The sequence below is a fragment of the Pan paniscus genome, chromosome 6, assembly GCF_029289425.2.
Source record: "Pan paniscus chromosome 6, NHGRI_mPanPan1-v2.0_pri, whole genome shotgun sequence".
In the NCBI taxonomy this organism is placed as follows: domain Eukaryota; kingdom Metazoa; phylum Chordata; class Mammalia; order Primates; family Hominidae; genus Pan; species Pan paniscus.
Window position 1 is genome coordinate 172,376,036 of NC_073255.2, and position 20,707 is coordinate 172,396,742.

Here is a 20,707-nt window from a genome sequence, read left to right on the forward strand (position 1 = left end):
TAGCCATTTACTTGCTCACAATTCTACAATCTGGTCTGGACTCACACATTTACAGTCAGTTGGTGGATCAACTAGTACTGAGGATCCAAAATAGCCTCACTAATGTTCAACATTTCAGCTAGGGTCTGGAATGGCTAAGGGCTGGCTAGGCCTCTCTCCTCATGGTCTTTCGTCCTCAAAAAGACAAGCTCGAGTTTCCTTACATGGGCAAAAGAGCAAAAAGGAAGTAACAAGGTCTCTTAAATCCTGGGCTTGGAAGTGCCCAACATCACTTCCTCTGCATTCTCCTGGTCCAAGCAAGTCAGAAGGCCAACCCAGATTCAATGTGGCAGATGATTACACAATGGCTTCAATTCGGGGACCTGTGATTCACTGAGGGCCTTTTAATAACAATCTACCACAAGAAGCTAACAGTTTTAGTGAGGAGACAATTGTCATAGCACATTGGGACGTAATAAAGATGGGAAAAAGTGCAATAGGTCTGCAGGCAAAGAAACACCCGAATTTGATGGGGCAGGGGATCAAGGACAGCATCATGAAGGCAGCATTAACACAGGCCCTGAGACTTGGAGAGCAGATCATGTTTGGAGGTTAACTTGGTGGGTGGTCACAGGTGAATAATGAAGGTAAGGAAGGGCAGTCCAGGAGGACAGAATAGCAGGTGCAAAGACATTGATACATGGCAAAAGAAAGCATGTTGTATTTGGGGATAACAAATAGTTCAGAATGATTAGAGTAAAGGGCTCTTGAGGAAGAGTGTGGAAGGCTGAAGAACGAGGCTGAACCACATCAGGAAGTGTCATGAGTGCCTTGCTAAGAAGATTTTGAATGATACTCTTAGTAATAACTCTTAGTAATAGAAGATCATTGAGAAATTTTGATCAGAACAACCACATCATGTTTTTTTTTTCTTTTGAGACAGAATCTCACTCTGTCACCCAGGCTGGAGTGCAGTGGTGCAGTCTCGGCTCACTGCTATCTCCGCCTCCCTGGTTGACACCATTCTCCTGCCTCAGCCTCCTGAGTAGCTGGGACTACAGGTGCCCACTACCATACCTGGCTAATTTTTTGTATTTTTAGTAGAGATGGGGTTTCACTGTGTTAGCCAGGATTGTCTCAATCTCCTGACCTCGTGATCTGCCCGCCTCGGCCTCCCAAAGTGCTGGGATTACAGGTGTGAGGCACTGCACCTGGCCATATTTTTTTTTCTTTTTTTTGAGACAGAGTTTCACTCTTCTTGCCCAGGGTGGAGTGCAATGGCGTGATCTTGGCTCACCGCAACCTCTGCCTCCCGGGTTCAAGCAATTCTCCTGCCTCAGCCTCCTGAGTAGCTGGCATTATAGGCATGCGCCACCACGCCCAGCTAATTTTGTATTTTTAGTAGAGACGGGGTTTCTCCATGTTGGTCAGGCTGGTCTCGAACTCCTGACCTCAGGTGATCTGCCCGTCTTGGCCTCCCAAAGTGCTAGGATTACAGGCGTGAGCCACCGTGTCCGGTCATGTATTTTTGTATTTAAAAATCACTTTCAGGCCGGGCACAGTGACTCATGCCTGTAATTTCAGTGTTTTGGGAAGCCGAGGTTAAGAGTTCGAGACCAGCCTGGCTAACATGGCAAACCCCCGCCCCCCGCCATGTACTAAAAATACAAAAATTAGCCAGGTGTGGTGAAATGCGCCTGTAATCCCAGCCACTCAGGAGGCTGAGGCACAAGAATCGCTTGAACCCGGGAGGTGGAGGCTGCAGTGAGCCAAGATTGCACCACTGCACTCCAGCGACAGAGTGAAACTGTGTCTTGAAATAAATTAATAAAATAAAATAAAAAATAAAAATCACCTTAGGGGTCCATGAAAGGAAGATCAGATGGAAATAAGAAAGACAAATGAGAAGGCTATTGCAAAATACCAAGTTTAAGAAGATGAGACTTGAACAATGGCATAGAAAGCAGAGAAGAGGAAAAGGGTTCCAGAAATATTTGTGAGGTAGAATGAACAGGATTTGACAATTGAAGGAAGAATACAGAAAGAATCCCAGGTTTCCGATTTTGGCAACTGGGTGGGGATACAGGTGGCAGAGTTTTAGGGGAAAAGTGATCATTTACGTTTCAGACATGTTGGTTTTGAAACGCCTGTGTGGCAATCAATACAGATATGAAGTAGACAGTTGGTTCTACAAATATGAAGCTCAAGAGAGAGGACTGGACTAGAGATACAAACACAGAATTCATCAGCAAGCAGGTGGTAGTAAGAAACCATAAGATGTCCCACAGAAAGCATGTAGAATGAAAAGGACAGAAACTAGAGATGACTATAGGGGAAGAGCTAGATTTAGTGGGTAGAAGAGGAAGAGAAGTCCACGTAAAACACTAAAAAAGAACTGGAAAGAGGAGGAAAACCAGTATCATTGGTGCCCCAGTAGCCACAGGATAATATAATTTTGTTTCTTTCTTTTTTCTTTTCTTTTTTCTTTCTTTCTTTTTTTTTTTTTTTTTTGAGACAGAGTTTTTACTCTGTTACCCAGGCTGGAGTGCAATGGTGCGATCTTGGCTCACTGCAACCTCTGCCTCTGGGGTTCAAGCGATTCTCCTGCCTTAGTCTCCCAAGTAGCTGGGATTACAGGAGTCTGTCACCACGCCCAGCTAATTTTGTATTTTTAGTAGAGACAAGGTTTCACCATGTTGGCCAGGCTGGTCTCGAACTCTTGACCTCAGGTGATTCTCCCACCTCAGCATCCCATAGTGCTAGGATTACCGGCGTGCGCCACTGCGCCCGGCCTATAACTATCATAATTCAGAAAAGGGCCCATGGAATTTGATGACTGATAACTGGTAAACATACCAAGCGCAGTTTTAGAGGGGCTTATGATGGCAATATCCCAATTGCTACGAATTGAAGAAGCCTGTGAGAGAATGCTTGTAAAGTGTAATGATAGGTGAAGAGGAGTTGCTGGAAGTTAAAGAGTTACTTTATAGAAAGCAAAGTTATCTACTGAGAGGGAAGCGTGTGGGCTTAAAAAGTGCATGTGGAGAGGGAAAGGCTTGTAATAGTTGTGCTGAGAGAGAAATCTTTGAATGCCGCTTCCTGTCAAGTTCCTGCTCAGTATTCTTCTCAGTTTCATGATAAACTTCTTGAAAAATTCCTTTGCGTTTACTTTCTCTCTTCCTCACTTCACTCCTTAAAACCACTTTAATCGTAGTTTGGCATTTGTCTCTATATAACAATGACTTTTAGAAAAAATCACCAGTGACTTTTGTGTTTCAAACCTAATGTACATTGTGTCACTTGATATTATTTGTTCAAAAGAATAAATGTTCTGTTCTGGATATTCTTTTTTTTTTTTTTTTTTTTAAATGGAGTCTCACTCACTCTGTTGCCTAGGCTGGAGTGCAGTGGTATGATCTCAGCTCACTGCAACCTCCACCTCCCGGGTTCAAGGGATTCTCCTGCCTCAGCCTTCTGAACAGCTGGGGTTACAGGTGCGTGCCGCCATGCCTGGCTAATTTTTGTATTTTTAGTAGAGACGGGGTTTCACCATCCTGGCCAGGCTGGTCTCAAACACTTGACCTTAAGTGATCGCCTGCCTTGGCCTCCCAAAGTGCTGGGATTACAGGCAGAAGCCACTGCGCCCTGCCAGTTCTGGATATTCTTAACATACTCTATGCTTTTGTCTAAATTATTTGATTCTGATTTCCAACAGTGAAATGGGAATGATGGAGAGTTAATACAATGAGATTGTAAGGCACGTGGAGCGTCTCTGACATAAATAGTTATAATCATATCATTTTCCCAATAGAATGGTTTGCAGGGATTAAATGAGATAATGGCTATAAAATTTTTCTTAATACATAGCTGTAAATAGCAATGATTATTTACATTTTAGTTTGAAAATCAGCAAACTAAAATTTAACAACTGAAGAAAGAGTTCAGCTACTTTGGGTGCTCAGGTAGAAAAATACTTGGTGATTATGAAACGATATGTCTGGAATTTGTTTCAAAATAATCGGGGGCGGGGGGTGGGGAGGGTAGGGTGTTGGGGTGGTAAGGGTGGGTTGGGGCTGCCGTGGTGGGAAATTGGCCACGTTATTGATGCTGAGTGTTTGCTATTCTAATTTTGTATCCGTTTGAAAATTTTATAATTAAAAATTATGATTTGTTTCGCTCTACGCAACTATGTTGACAGAATATATTTGGTAAACTGAAATGTCACGGAAACTTAGTTTGTAACCGGTCAGTGGCTTTTTGAGGTGCAGACACTTCACACCTTACTTCACTCCCCACTGTAAGGAAGATTTAACTTGAAGCGGAGATAATGATTTGAATTTACGGCTTTTATAATGTCATAAATGGGCGTCATTTTAATAACTACTCTCAGAATATCTTTTTCTATTCCACTTTACTTTTTCCTCTCCACTTCACCAACTCATCATTAGAAACTACAAGTCCCAGGATGCACTACACGATGAACGTCGGATCGAGGACCTCGTGTCTCTGAAGTGGTTGCCCTCGCCTTATTTGAATGGGAATAATCCCAATGAAAATTGATGTTTGTGACCCAGAGCAGATTCTGGAGCCTTTTGTACGCCTGGGACGGCCCAGCGTGGAGGGGACAGTGTGGTGCCTTTTTGTTCAGGCTTCGCTCAGGTCAGCCTCACCCTTTCCTGGGGCCTCCATGCGGCAGAAGGGCTCTGTTAGTGCGCCTCTAAGATGGCGACGCCTTTGGCGGTAAATTCGGGTAAGTGTGGCCAGACAGAAAGACCATTGAGCTGAGCGATAACCAGGTCTTCACGGAGAGACGAGACCGTGAGGTTTCTCGGAGTCTAGGACCCCACTTATGTGCGGTGCCTGCTTTTCCCTAATTCTGGGCCTAGAGTCCCACCCCTCCCCAGTTTGAATGGCGCGCGTCGGTGCTGCGGCTCCAGCCCTCGCGTTGGGGTTTGAGATTCCAGGCAGTGAGGCTTGGGCCGCTGGACCCAGGTGTGTAATCTCTCACAGCCCAGGGCTGAGTCTGGCCCCCCTCACCCCCAAGTTTCACTGTGCGTCTGTGGTCCCGATTTCGCTGGAATACGCGTCAGGTCTTCCACAGTGAAGCCAGAGGACCCGAGATACTTTCCAGCCATGAGCAGAGGCTGAAAGTAGGCGTCGGAGTTCCTTATAGGGTGGGAGATCTTGCAGGCAGCGAATACTCCCTATTATGAAGTCGGCCATCTGAAAGGTGGTCAGGAAGAAGGTGGCGGGGCTTCAGCAGACGTCTCCTAACCCTGCGGATGTGGTTAGGCCCTGGATGTTCTTGTACCTTTGGAGCTGTAGATTTTCGGGGTGGAATTGAATCTAGAAGGTAGTAAAGGAACTCTGGAAGATTTGGGGTGGATCCTCTTTCGGTGATTCTCAATTCGGGCCGTACCGCCCTCCAGTGGTGTTTGAATGAGTGAGTGCATTTTGATTGTCATATTTCCTGGGGTACACTGCTGTCGCATAGTAGGCGGGGCAAGGATGCAGAAAGTCCTTCATGGTCAGAGCAGTCCGGAAAAATAATTTGGTGCCTAGAATGTTAATGCCTCGATTGAGATGCTCTGAAGTTCGCGGGCAAGATTAAGAGTATATCTGTGTGGTAAATGCTTGTGAGAATCTCACTTAAAAGGACTCTTTTTTAAAGTATTGGTTCTATTTTCCACTGGACTGATATTCTTGAAAAGTTGTCTAAATCTGTTTTGTAAATCAAATCATTTCAGAAAAGCTATGATAAATTATAATAAAGGCTATGTTTACTGAACACATACTATATCCCAGCATTGCACTTATTATCGTGCTTATCTCATTCAGTTCCCGTTTATACACCTTTGGAGTAGTTGCTGTTACATACTCCGTTTTACAGATTTGGAAATAGAGGCTTCAAATAGTTACGTAATGTCCCCAGAGTTAAACATCTAATGATCTAAGTCAGTCTTAGGTGCTTAAACTACTTAGTGCTACTGCTTAAGCACAACCTAATTCATTTTATGATATTAGACGTATATATTAGAAGGTTAGTAATGAAGTTACATGCTTAATATTGCGGTCCTTCCTTCCCAATTAGATATGCTTAACGTGTGGTTGTATATAATACATTTCTCTATTTTATTTTATTTTTTAATTTTTCTTTTTGAGATGGAGTCTTGCTCTGTCTCCCAGGCGGGAGTGCAGTGATGCGATCCGCGATCCTGGCTCGCTGCAACCTCTGCCTCCCAGGTTGAAGCAATTCTCCTGCCTCAGCCTCCCGAGTAGCTGGGATTACAGGCACGTGCCACCACGCTGGGCTAAGTTTTGTATTTTTAGTAGAGGTGGGGTTTCTTCATGTTGGCTAGGCTGATCTCGAACTGCTGTCCTCAAGCGATCCTTCTGCCTCAGCCTCCCAAAGTGGTAGGTTTACAGGTGTGAGTCAGTACGCAAGGTATACACATTTCTTTTCCTTTTTTTTTTTTTTTTCTTTTTTTGAGTTGGAGTCTCATCCTGTCCACCCAGGCTGGAGTGCAGTGGCGTGATCTCGGCTCACTGCAGCCTCCACCTCCTGGGTTGGAGCAACTCTCCTGCCTCAGCCTCTGAAGTAACTGGGATTACAGGCGCCCGCCACCATGCTTGGCTAGCCTGGCTAATTTTTTTTGAGATGGAGTCTCACTCTGTTGCCCGGGCTGGAGTGCAGTGGCACGATCTTGGCTCACTGCAACGTCCGCCTCCTGGGTTCAAGCGATTCCCCTGCCTCAGCCTCCCGAGGGGCTGGGATTACAGGCGCCCGCCACTACACCCAGCTAATTTTTTGTATTTGTAGTAGAGAAGGGGTTTCACCATATTGGCCAGGCTGGTCTCGAGCTCCTGACCCCGTGATTAGCTCCCTTCAGCCTCCCAAAGTGCTGGGATTACAGGTGTGAGCCACTGCGCCTGGCCAATTTTTTTTGTATTTTTAGTAGAGACGGGGTTTCACCATGTTGGCCAGACTGGTCTCAAACTCCTGACCTCAGGTGATCCGCCTACCTCGGCATCCCAAAGTGCTGGGATTATAGGCGTGAGCCACTGTGCCTGGCCTATATACATTTCTTTAGTACATACTCGCCCTAAGCTATTATAATTATTAAACAAATCATTGGAGGGAAAAGGAGTTGCCAACAGCAGCAAAGAGTGTACATTGTATAATAAAGCCTTGTGTCAGGAGTGTTTAATTGGCAACATAGGAAACATTTTTAAAAGCCAAGAGTCAGGAGCTGGTTTTTTAAAAAACTAAACGTCTTAGGGAAGGAACTCTTTTTCCATCAAGGAATGAATGTTGGGTTGAGTGGGTAAAGGAAATGTGTCATATACATGCAATATGCGTAATACATATACATGCATATACATAACATAACATATACATGCATATACATAGTATCCTTATGCAGCCTTAAAAAGGAAGGAAATCCTGTCACATAAAACAACGTGGATGAAACTTGAGGACATACTAAGTGAAATAAGCCAGTCACAAGACACAAATACTACATGATTCCACTTATATGAGGTATCTGAAGTAGTCAAACTCATAGAAACAGAAAGTAGAATGGTGGTTGCCAGGGGCTGGGAAAGGGGAAAGTGGGGAGTTGTTTAGGGGGCATAGAGTTTCTGTTTTGCAAGATGAAAAAAGCTGTGAAGATCTGTTGCACAATGTGAATACACTTAACACTGCTGAACTGTACACTTAAAATTTGTTGAGATTGCATTCTATGTTATGTGCTTCCTTTAAATTACAGTTTTAAAAAATCAAACATCTTGGAGTTGTAAGGAAAAAATACAGAGATTGTAGAGTTCTAAGACCTATGGTTGGCCAGGTGTGGTGGCTTATGCCTGTAATCCCAGCACTTTGGGAGGCTGAAGTGGGCAGATCACCTGAAGTCAGGAGTTCGAGACCAGCCTGGCCAACATGGTGAAACCCTGTCTCTTCAAAAATACAAAAATTAGCCTGGCATGATGGCAGGTGTCTGTAATCCCAGCTACTCGGGAGGCTGAGGCAGGAGAATTGCTTGAACCCCGGAGGAGGAGGTTGCAGTGAGCCGAGATCATACCACTGCACTCCAGCCTAGGCAACAGAGCGAGACTCTGTCTTAAAAACAAACAAACAAAAAACAAACAAAAAAACCTATGCTTGTATTTCAGCTGTATAACTTAACTAGTCTTGTGACCTGTATCAACCTGGCTGAGTACACTCACAGACTTGTGAATAAGCAACTATTAACACTGCTTGGCAGTCCTTCTGTGATAGTCTGGTCACCTCGTCCATTCACAGCAGTGACTACTTCAGACCTTTCTACACTCTTCAAATCTTTAACCTGCAACTAACTAAACCCTCAGACTTCTAGTCACAGAGAAAATAGGAGCCAACATACATGAACTCCCTTTATTCACTCTCAAACCTATAAACCTAGGTGTGTCTGCATTCTTTTGAATCACTTTTCCTCTGTCTTCCTAAGGTAAATCCCACCCATTGTGTTCTTCACCTGTTACCCCTTTTTTTGTCTTGTGTATTCACTTCTCTCTCTTGCTCTTCCCTTTCTCTCCACTGATGATCTCATGCGTCACTCCACTTACTGTCCTCTTCCTAGTCAAACCTTTCAAAAGATTTGTTAGTATTCATGGACTCCATCTCCTTCCTTCCTTTGTTCCTTCCTTCCTTCCCTCCTTCCCTCCTTCCTTCCTTCCTTCCTTCCTTCTTTCCCTCCCTCCCTCACTCTGCCCAGGCTGGAGTGCAGTGGTGCAGTCTCGGCTCACTGCACCTCCCAAGTTTAAACGATTCTCCTGCCTCAGCCTCCCTAGTAGCTGGGATTACAGGCCTGAACTGCTATGCCCAGCCTACTGACTCCCTTTTCATACCTCCTATTCCTTCACCCATTCTGGTCTCTTCCATCCTTGTAAACAGCTCTCAATAGGGTTAACTTCTGTTTCTTGTAGTTCAGAAAGTTCCTTTTTAAAAAATTATTTTTTATTTTGAGACAGGGGCTCATTCTGTTGCCCAGACTGGAGTGCGGTGGTGTGATCTCAGCTCACTACAACCTCTGCCTCCCAGGTTCAAGAGATTCTCCTGCCTTAGCCTCCCCAAGTAGCTGGGATTACAGGCGCCCACCACCACACCTGGCTAATTTTTGTAATTTTAGTAGAGATGGGGTTTCACCACGTTGGCCAGGGGTGCCTCGAATTTCTGACCTCAAATGATTCACCTGCCTCGGCCTCCCAAAGTGCTGGGGTTATAGGCATGAGCAAAAAGTCCCCATGTTTTAAATCTTCATTTGGCTTGATCTTTTAGAGTAAAGACCAAAATCCTTTTTTTTTTTTTTTTTGAGACAGAGTCTGGCTCTGTTGCCAGGCTGGAGTGCAGTGGCGCGATCTTGGCTCACTGAAACCTCTGCCTCCCAAGTTCAAGCGATTCTCTTGCCTCAGCCTCCTGAGTAGCTGGGACTACAGGCGTGCGCCACCACACCCAGCTAATTTTTGTATTTTTAGTAGAGCAGGGTTTCACTGTGTTGGCCAGGATGGTCTTGATCTCCTGACCTCGTATCTACCCGCCTCGGTGTCCCAAAGTGCTGGGATTACAGGCCTGAGCCACCACACTCGGTCATCAAAATTCTTTAACGTGGGCAAGTGAGCCCTGCGTGATGATCTTGTCAAACCCATTTTCTGTACTGCAGCTCTCTTGGCCTTTTGAGTTCTTTGACATGCCGCATTCCCTCTTGCCATGGAAACCCACAGGTTGTCCTCTCCCTGGAATGCATGTCTTCACCTCCCACCTGTCAGTTAACTATCACTTTTGTTCTTCAGATTTCAGCCTAGTTATCACTTCCTCATGGATAATTCTCTCCTCTGGCTAGGCCAGAGTCCCCTATTATGTGATCTCTTGCCCTGGCTACCTCTCCTTCATATCCTTCATATCCTGACCACAGTTGGATTTTATTTTATTTTTATTTATTTATTTATTTTTTGAGATGGAGTCTTACTCTGTAGCCCAGGCTGGAGTGCAGTGGCGTGATCTCGGCTCACTGCAGCCTCCGCCTCCCGGGTTCAAGCGATTCTCCTGCCTCAGCCTCCCTAGCAGCTGGGACTACAGGCGCATGCCATCACGCCTGGCTAATTTTTTGTATTTTTGGTAGAGACGGGGTTTCACTGTGTTGGCCAGGACGGTCTTGATCTCCTGACCTCGTGATGTGGCCCGCCTTGGCCTCTCAAAGTGGTGGGATTACAGACGTGAGCCACTGCGCCCGGCCAGATTTTACATTTATGTATGATTATGATTAATGTTTTTCCTCACTGCAGTGTAATCTTACCAATACCTCACACATGGTGAATGAGTGAGTAAATGTGATTTGCTGGAGGTATCCCTAAACATTAAGGAAAATAAATGTATTTCTCAACTGACTAAACTACATGGTAAAAATACATATTTAGTAATTTTGAAAAATTTATAGTGTCCCTTCATTTGTAATCAGTAAAAAAGATATTTACTGTAATCCTAGCACTTTAGGAGGCTGAGGAGGGAGGATCACTTGAGGCCAGGAGTTCAAGGCAAGCCTGGGCAACATAGCAACACCCCAGTTTTACAAAAAATACAAAAATTAGCCAGGTCTGGTGGTGCGCGTGCGCCTGTAATCCTAGCTACTAGAGAAGCTGAGGCAGGAGGTTGCTTGAGCCCAGGAGTTTGAGGCTGTAATGAGCTGTGATTGCCTCACTGCACTCCAGCCTGGGTGACAGCAAGACCCTGTCACAAAAAACAAACAAAAAAAAGGTGTTTACTGAAATTGGTCAAACTCAAGACAGATTGAAGATAACTCTTTGTTGCGGCTACCTTTGGTGTTTTTTTTCTTTTTCTTCTTTGAGACGAGGTTTCACTCTGTTGCCCACGCTGGAGTGCAGTGGCTCAGTCATGGCATACTATAGCCTCTACCCTCCGAGACTCAGGTGATCCTCCCACTTCAGCCTCATGAGTAGCTGAGACTATAGGCACAAGCCACCATGCCCAGCTATTTTTTTTTTTTTTTGAGACGGAGTCTTGCCCTGTCACCCAGGCTGGAGTGCAATGGCATGATCTCAGGTGACTGCAACCTCCGCCTCCTGGGTTCAAGCAATTCTCCTGCCCCGGCCTCCCAAGTAACTGGGATTGCAGGTGTTAGCCACCATGCCCAGCTAATTTTTTTGTGTGTGTTTAGTAGAGACAGGGTTTCACCATGTTGGCCATGCTGGTCTTGAACTCCTGACCTTGTGATCTGCCCACCTCGGCCTCCCAAAGTGCTGGGATTACAGGCATGAGTCACCACGCCCGGCCTGTTTTTTTTTTAAATAGAGACAGGGTTTTGCCATGTGACCCAGGCTGGTCTTGAACTCCTGCACTTAAGCTCCTTGAACCTTGCTTGGGAGGCCTACCTCAGCCTCTCAAAGTGCTAGGATTACAGGTGCGAGCCACCTTGCCTGGCCCTTTGGTGCTATGTTGATATTAATGACGAACTAAGTAGGCCAGTGAACCTGTTTTTTTATTGTTGAGTTTTTTTGTTTGTTTGTTTTTTGAGATGGAGTCTCACTCTGTCTTCCAGACTGGAGTGCAGTGGTGTGCTCTTGGCTCACTGCAACCTCTGCCTCCAGGTTCAAGCGATTCTCCCACCTCAGCCTCCTGAGTAGCTGGGATTACAGGCGCATGCCACCATGCCTGGCTACTTTTTAAAAATTTTTTGTAGAGACAGGGTTTCAACATTTTGGCCAGGCTGGTCTCGAACTCCTGACCTCAAGTGATCTGCCCACCTTGGCCTCCCAAAGTACTGGCATTACAGGTGTGAGCCACTGCAGCCGGCCTATTGTAGAGTTTTGATCTTTAATTGGATGCTTACCATTATTGGGGGAAAAATTGGATTTTTCTCTACCATTCACTGAGCTTATTACACTAAATATGTATAGTACAAGGAAATTTATTGGTTTTTCAGAGGTCCTACTGTATATTAATTAATATTTAAAATGAGGGAGAGAAAATTAACTTTTGTCAGCACTTTATCAGATTTCTGAAATGTCTGTGGTAAGGTATATTTCAGATTTGCGTAGGAGTCATCATCAATACCTTCCCTTTATACCCTGTGCCATTTGATGACCAATTCTGAGTCCTTTCTGTTACTAGCAGACCTTTTCTTCCTCCTGTACTGCCCTCATCCTAGTTTAGGTTCCATTTTCTTATTTTTTTTTTTTGAGATGGGGTTTCGCTATTGTTGCCCAGGCTGGAGTGCAGTGGTGCGATCTTGGCTCACTGCAACCGCCACTTCCAGGGTTCAAGCTATTCTGCCTCAGCCTCCCGAGTAGCTGGGATTACAGGCACCTGCCACCATGCCTGGCTAATTTTGTATTTTTAGTAGAGATGGGGTTTCTCTATGTTGATCAGGCTGGTCTCGAACTCCTGACCTAAGGTGATCTGCCCGCCTTGGCCTCCCGGTTCCATTTTCTTATAAGTGGCTTACTTACCTCTTATCCTTGTTTCCTGACACTGCCTGTTCTAGTCCATCAACCACACTAGAACACCATTATCCTACAATGCCAGTTTCATTTTGTCATCTGCTACTGGAAACTTTGCCATTTACTAATAGGAAAAATTCCATCATGGCCCTGGAATCCAAGGCTGAAACCTACTCTATCCTTTGCAGTTAGAGAGAGGGCCAAGAAAATGATCCTGAGGGAAGTCAGCTAGTCACCAGGATCTAGGTCCTCATTTTGGCAGGCAGAGAAATCTGATTTTTTTCAGTGTATCCAGAGTTGATTAGGTCCCATACATTGATTATTCTCTAATCAAATTCAGAAAAGACAGATACGTAAACCAGTATGCCAGTTATTGCTCTTTTTTATTTTATTTGTTTATTTATTTGTTTTTTGAGACAGAGGCTTGCTATGTTGCCCAGGCTGGATGGCAGTGGTGTGATCTCGGCTCACTGCAACCTCTGCCTCCCAGATTCAAGCGATTCTTGTGCCTTAACCCTCCTTGTAGTTGGATTTACAGGTGTGCATCATTGTGCCTGGCTAATTTTTGTATTTCTAGTAGAGATGGAGTTTCACCACGTTGGCCAGACTGGTCTTGAACTCCTAGCCTTGGCCTCCCGAAGTGCTGGCGTTACACGGATGAGCCACCACCCCTGTCTGCCAGTTATTGCTCTTTAATGGGAAGTATGTCTGCATAGGTACTCATGTTGCCTTGTCAACACATCCTTCATGCTAGAAATTTATATGTCGAGCTATATTTTTAATCAGAAGATTGGAAAGTGTGGGACCAAAGCAGGAGAAGCAAAGCAGGGAATTGGATGATCTTTCTATGTAAGGAAGATCTAGACATGTGGATTCCTCACATCCCCACATCAAAGACCTGACGCTTTGCATCCTTCCCTAATCTTCAGATTAGTTTAGGCTCTTTCATGTACTCTCATAGCACTCTGTACTTCATCATATCTTTTATTATACAGATATCTTTGGAATTATTTTTGTTTTGTTTTGTTTTTTGAGACGGAGTCTTGCTCTGTTGCCCAGGCTGAAGTGCAGTGGCGCAATCTTGGCTCACTGCAACCTCTGCCTCCCGGGTTCAAGCAATTCTTCTGCCTCAGCCTCCCGAGTAGCTGGGACTACAGGTGCGCACCACCATGCCTGGCTAATTTTTGTATTTTTAGTAGAGACGGGGTTTCACCATATTGGCCAGGTGGCTGGTCTCGAACTCCTGACCTCGTGATCGGCCCACCTCGGCTTCCCAAAGTGCTGAGATTACAGGTGTGAGCCACTGCACCCGGCCTGGAATTCTTTGTTTAATGTCTGTCAGTCTTATCAATTTATAAGTTCCATGAGGCTTGGGATTCTGTCTGTCTTGCTCAGTCTATATATATATGTATATATATATATATGGTCCCTCAGTAAATATTTGATAGTGAATGAAAGTATGAATAAATAATCCAGCTCCACTGGTTTAGTCCGTCCTCTCCCTGCATATCTCCCCTTTAAAAAAATTTTTTTTCCGGCTGAGTGCAGTGGCTCATGCCTTTCATCCCAGCACTTGGGAAGGCCAAGGTGGGCAGGGTAGATTGCTTGAGTCCAGGAGTCTGAGACAAGCCTGGACAACATGGTGAAACCCTGTCTCTACCAAAAAAAAAAAAAAAAAAAGCAAACAAACAAAAATTAGGTGGGTGTGGTTGCATACCTGTAGTCCCAGCTGTTCAGGAGGCTGAGCGGGGGAGTATCTCTTGACCCCAGGAAGTTGAGGCTACAGGGAGCTGAGATGGTGCCACTGTACTCCAGCCTGGGTGACAAAGTGAGACCCTGTCTCAAAAAAAAAAAAAATGTTTTTAAATGACATTGTGTCATCTGACATTGTTCATTGAGTTATAATGTATTTAATTACATTACAGTTATCTTTCATGTTATTCTTATATCCTGGTAACTTTATGTGGATTTGGGTTTTCTCAACAGTTTACCCTGTTTACAGTCTTTAATGTTTAGGCTATAGTTAGTTCTAAGTTTCATCTGTTGAGTAATTGGTTTTGACCAGTTTTTCCTTCAGCGTCTAAACACATATGAGTACCTTATCTGCTTATTTCCAAACAGAAACCTTTGGCTTTAGAGTCATATTTTTTAAATGGTGAGTCTAAAATCGGTTTAGTAGGGGCCGGGCGCTGTGGCTCATGCCAGTAATCCCAGCACTTTGGGAGGCCGAGGTGGGCAGATTGCTTGAGGCCAGGAGTTCGAGACCAGCCTGGCCAAATGGTGAAGCCCCATCTCTAATAAAAATACAAAAATTAGACGGGCGTGGTGGCACGCCTGTAATCCCAGCTACTCAGGAAGCTGAGGCAGGAGAATCACTTGAACCCAGGAGGTGAAAGTTGCAGTGAGTGGAGATTGTGCCACTGCACTCCAGCCTGGGTGACAGAGTGAGTGAGACTGCATCTTAAAAAACAATAAAGATAAAATCAATTTAGTGGGCCCCTCACCAAAAATGGGACAGAACACAAAATATCATAGGGCATTGAATATAATAAATGAATTAATTTTAGTTTTTTATTGTTGTTGTTGTTGAGACAGAGTCTTGCTCTGTTGCCCAGGATGGAGTGCAGTGGCGTGATCTTGGCTCACTGCAACCTCCACCTCCCAGGTTCAAGCGATTCTGGTGCCTGGCCTCCCGAGTACCTGGGATTACAGGTGTGCGCCACCACTCCTGGCTAATATTTTTGTATTTTTAGTAGAGACAGGTTTTTACCATGTTGGCCAGGCTGGTCTCGAACTCCTAGCCTCAAGTGATCTGCCCGCCTCGGCCTTCCAAAGTGCTGGGATTATAGGTGAGAGCCAGCCTGAATTTTAATATTTTATATGATACTTTTGTTCCAGTTTTGTATATACATGTGTACTGGGTTGAAATGTGAAATATTTCTTACTATGGATTATAGTCAAAGTTTGAAAGCACTACTCCTACCTCTTTAATCTTGCTACTGCTCTGAATTCTCTTTCATGCTTTCACACCTGTCTCTGATCCTTTGCTCACACTTGTTCTTGGCTGATGTTTGTTGCCCAGATTTTCCTCATCCTTCAAATGCTGCACAAGTGCAGCCATTCCTTAGCCAACTCTGACCATCAGTTTGATCTTTTGAAATTATTTTATTGTTTGTGCCAACAATCATATTCCTTTACTGGAATATTTCACTTATGTACATTTTATCTCCCCAACTGGTGAGCTGTAAGACAAAGATTGCTTGTCTTATCTTCTTTGATACTTTACTGTTCATTTATGGAGTTTAAATTTTTTATTTTTTATTTTTTGAGATGGAGTCTCGCTCTGTTGCCAGGCTGGAGTGCAATGGCACGATCTCGGCTCACTGCAACCTCCGCCTCCTGGTTCAAGCAATTCTCCTGCCTCAGCCTCCTGAGTAGCTGGGATTACAGGTGCGTGCCACCACGCCTGGCTAATTTTTTGTATATTTTAGTAGTGATGGGGTTTCACCATGTAGGCCAGGCTGGTCTCGAACTCCTGACCTCAGGTGATCCGCCCGCCTTGGCCTCCCAAAGTGCTGGGATTACAGGCGTGAGCCACCGTGCCCGGCCTTAGTACTATTTTTGAAATACCTAAATTCTTCCCAAACACTTTCACTTTTTAAGTATTATGTATTATAGTATAAATGTGTCATTTACTTTCCAGTAAATTATGGTAAAAGTACAATTTACTGGTTAGGGCACACTCTGATGCCCAGACTGCTTGGGCTTAAGTTCTGACATTATCTAGTGTAACCTCAGGTGGTGAATATTTTGACCTCTCTGCCTCAGTTTCCATATTTATAAAATGGAGGAAGCCATAGTGCTAACCTCATAGGGTGTTGTAAGACATACTCATACATGTAAAGAGCTTAGGGCCATGCTTAGTAGCACACAGCCCAAGTTCAGTCATTATTACTTACTGTTATGACGTTTATCAATTAAAATGTGATCTTTTTATATGAGTTTATAAAAGTATTCTGTATTTCTATGCTGTTTTATAATAGCCAGTGTCTCAGCCCAAAGTACATTTTCACCTTCTAAGTTTTATAAATTCTGAGTTATTTCCCTACTGCTGCTTTTCATCTGGATGACAAGAAGGAAAGGAAGGAAAGGCACTTACCTTTATTGAGTGACTATGATATGAAAGGCACTGGACTGTGTGTTTTCCTTGGTTTATGTCATTTGAAAACTTACAGCTCTTTGAAGCAGATGGTGTTTATGTTTTATATATATATATATATATATATATATATATGGAAACTGAAGTTTAAAGAGGTTATTTCCCTTGTTCCAGTACACATAGCTAATGAAGTGGTAAAACTAGGTTCAGCTGATATTCCAATTTAAAGTCAGGAATTATTTTATTTATTTATTTAATTTTTAAATTTTTTTTGAGGTGGGGTTTTGATCTTGTTGGCCAGGCTAGAAGAGTGCAGTGGCACGATCCTGGCTCACTGCAACCTCCGCCTCCCGGGTTCAAGTGATTTCTCCTGTCCCAGCCTCCCAAGTAGCTGGGACTACATGTGCGCACCACCACACCCGGCTAATTTTTGTATTTGTAGTAGAGACGGGGTTTCACCATGTTGGCCAGGTTGGTCTCAAACTCCTGACCTCAGGTAATCTGTCTGCCTCGGCCTCCCAGAGTGCTGGGATTACAGGCGTGAGCCATTGTGCCTACCTAAAGTCAGGATTTATTTTATAGTAAGTCAGATAAAGTGATGTGTTTATATCATTGCTTGAGAATTTTAATAAACTATGCTTTTATATTAGTGTCTCTTAATCAGCTACAACATTGATTTTATATAATTAGCAATCATTTATTATATTAATATATTAATATATTATATAATATATTAATATATTATATATAATATATTAATATATTAATATAATATATTAATATATTAATATAATATATAAATTATATTATATATTATATTATTATTGATTATATTATATATTATATTATATATTAATTATATGATATATAATATATTATATATTAATTATATTATATTATATATTATATATATTAATTATATTATATATAATGTATAATTATTATATATTATATATTAATTATATTATATATAATGTATAATTATTATATATAATATATAATATATATTAATTATATTATATATAATGTATAATTATTACATATAATATATAATATAAATTAATTATATTATATTATATATAATATAATTAATTTATAATATATAATACATTAATTATATTATATTATATAATATATAAATTATATTATATTATATTATATATTAATTATATTATATTATATATTAATTATACTATATTATATAATATATTAATTATATATTATATTATATATTAATTATATAATATATTAATTATATATTATATTATATATTAATTATATATTATATATAATATATATTAATTATATTATATTATATATTATATAATATATTAATTTATATTAATATATATTATATAATATATAATATAATTAATTAATAATTATATTTATATATAATTATATTATATTTTATATAATATAATTAATTAATAATTATATTAATTAATTAATTAATTAATATCTTATATATAACATTATATATATTACATATGTTATATATACATATGTAATATATATTATACATTATACATATATGTAATATATATTATACATTGTACATATATGTAATATATATTATACATTGTACATATATAATATGTATATGTACTATACATATTATATATGTACTATATGTATGTGTACTATGTATACATATACATATATGTATATGTACTATGTGTACATATACATATATGTATATGTACTATAATATATTATACATATATAATATATATTATACCTATATAACATATAACATATTATATATTATATATAATATATATTATACATGTATAATATATATTATATGTAATGTAATTAATATATATTATATATTATACATATATAATATATAACATAATTAATATATATTATATATTTATATATAATATATTAATATAGTTAATGTAACATACTGATTATAATAGTTATAATATAATTGATAATTATATTAATTAAGATAACTTCGTAGATTAAAAAGTAGCTGTGAGTGTAACTAAAATGTGTAGATGGTAACCTCACATTATTTTTCAAGTGTATGTTTTCTTTGACGGTGGTTTCATTTATTTTTTCTTTAAGCTGCTAGTCTATGGGGTCCTTACAAAGACATTTGGCATAAAGTGGGAAATGCTCTTTGGAGAAGACAACCTGAAGCTGTTCACCTTCTTGATAAGATATTGAAGAAACACAAACCTGACTTCATCTCATTGTTCAAAAATCCGGTAAGAAATTTTCTTTTTTAGTTTTTTTGGGATTTTTTTTTTTTTTTAAGATTGAGGAAGCAAGTAAACTTTTTTCTTTTTTTTAATTTTCAATTTTTTTTCAGAAATTTATTTACTGTGACACAGTCTCATGAGGTCCTGATGACATGTACCCCTAAACGCTTAAAAAAAAAAAAAAAAAATACAGGGTCTAACTTTGTTGCCCAGGCTTGTCTTGGACTTCTGGCCTCAGTGATCCTCCTGCCTCAGCTTCCCAAAGTGCTGGGATTACAGACGTGAGCCACCATGCCAGCTGCAAAAACTATTTTAAAAACATTTTTTTAATTTTTAATTTTTGTGAGCACATAAAGGATGTATATATTTATGAGGTACGTGAGATGTTTTGATACAGGCATGCAATGTGAAATAATCACATCATGGAGAATGGGGAGTCATTCATCCCCTCAAGCATTTATCCATTGTTTTCCAAACAATCCATTTATACTCTTAGTTATTTTAAAATGTGTAATTATTATTGGCTATCTTCACCCTGTTGTGCTATCAAATAGTAGGTCTTTGCAAGTAAACTCTTAATGTAGGTAACGAAAACATGTTACCTGTCTCACTCCAGTGATTCAATGATTTTCTTTTCTAGATATTTTTTAAAGACAGGGTGTTGCTCTGTCCTCCAGACTGGAGTGAAGTGGCCTGATAATAGCTCACTATAGCCTCAAACTCCTGGGTTCAAGCCTTCTTCCTGGCTCCTCACTCCTAAGTAGCTGGGACTACAGGTGTGTGCCACCATGCCCAGCTAATTTTTTTTAGAGATAGGGTCTTGCTATGTTGCCCAGGCTGGTCTTGAACTCCTGGCCTCAAGTGATCTTCCTGCCTTGGTCTCAAAAAGTGTTGGGATTACAGACGTGAGCCACTGTGCCCTGCTGTGATTTTAATGGAATTTTTCTTAGGAGCAATGTTATTCTCCATAGAAGTTAATATTATGTTTATTTCTAGCTAGGAGATAAACTTAATATTTGAAGACTATTTAAGAAATTTAGTATATTCCAGAAATATTAACTGCCTTAGAATTTCTGACCTCTAGTTACTAATACATCTAAGCTTGGTAAGATTGATTATTTTGTTTATTTCCAGATATACGTTAAAATTTTAAGTATTATTTTATAGTAGTTTATAGTATTATGTAAGTTGTGTTAATGGAATGAATTAATTCTTGAGTATCTTTAATTTCTGCATCTTGAAATTCTTTGCAATAGCAATAGGGTACTTTAGTGATGGGGATTCAAACTTGGAAAATGCTTTTCTTGTTGTTTGGCACTTTTCCTTTGCTTGTATGTGTTTGTGTGTCAGAGTCTCACTCTGTCGTCCAGTCTGGAGTGCAGCGGTGCGATCTCGGCTCACTGCAACCTCCCTCCCGTGTTCAAGCAATCCTCCTTCCTCAGCCTCCAGAGTAGCTGGGTTACAGGCGCCTGCCATTGTGTCCAGCTAATTTTTTTGTATTAGAGACGTGGTTTCACCACGTTCGCCAGGCTGGTCTTGAACTCCTGGCCTCAAGTGATCTGCCTGTTTCAGCCTCTCAAAGTGCTAGGATTACAGGCATGACCCACCACGCCCAGTCTGGCACTTTTCTTTTATATACAGCAAGGAAGCCATCTAAGAACTATTTATAGGATTGTGTTACAAGAAATGGCTTTTTGCTTTTTAGCTTTTTTTTTTTTTCTTTTTTTTTGCTTTCTTTAGTAGAAAGAACCCTAGCCTGGGAACCAGTTGAGCTGATTTCCAGTCTTGGCTGTACCACTAGAGAGTTTTATGACCACAGACAAGTTACCTGACTTAGCTGGATGTCGGTTTTTCTGTCTGC

General features: G+C 41.1%; 1 protein-coding gene across 1 annotated transcript in view; it reads left to right on the forward strand.

The window, feature by feature from the left end:
- The first annotated feature begins 4,456 nt into the window (after positions 1–4,456).
- NUP205 (nucleoporin 205) overlaps positions 4,457–20,707 on the forward strand; it is a 99,201-nt gene continuing 82,950 nt past the window's right edge. The window contains exons 1-2 of the mRNA XM_034965037.2: positions 4,457–4,729; positions 18,710–18,852. Of these exons, the coding sequence (XP_034820928.2) occupies positions 4,702–4,729; positions 18,710–18,852 (171 nt within the window). The 5' untranslated portion in view covers positions 4,457–4,701. The remainder of the gene's footprint in view (positions 4,730–18,709; positions 18,853–20,707) is intronic.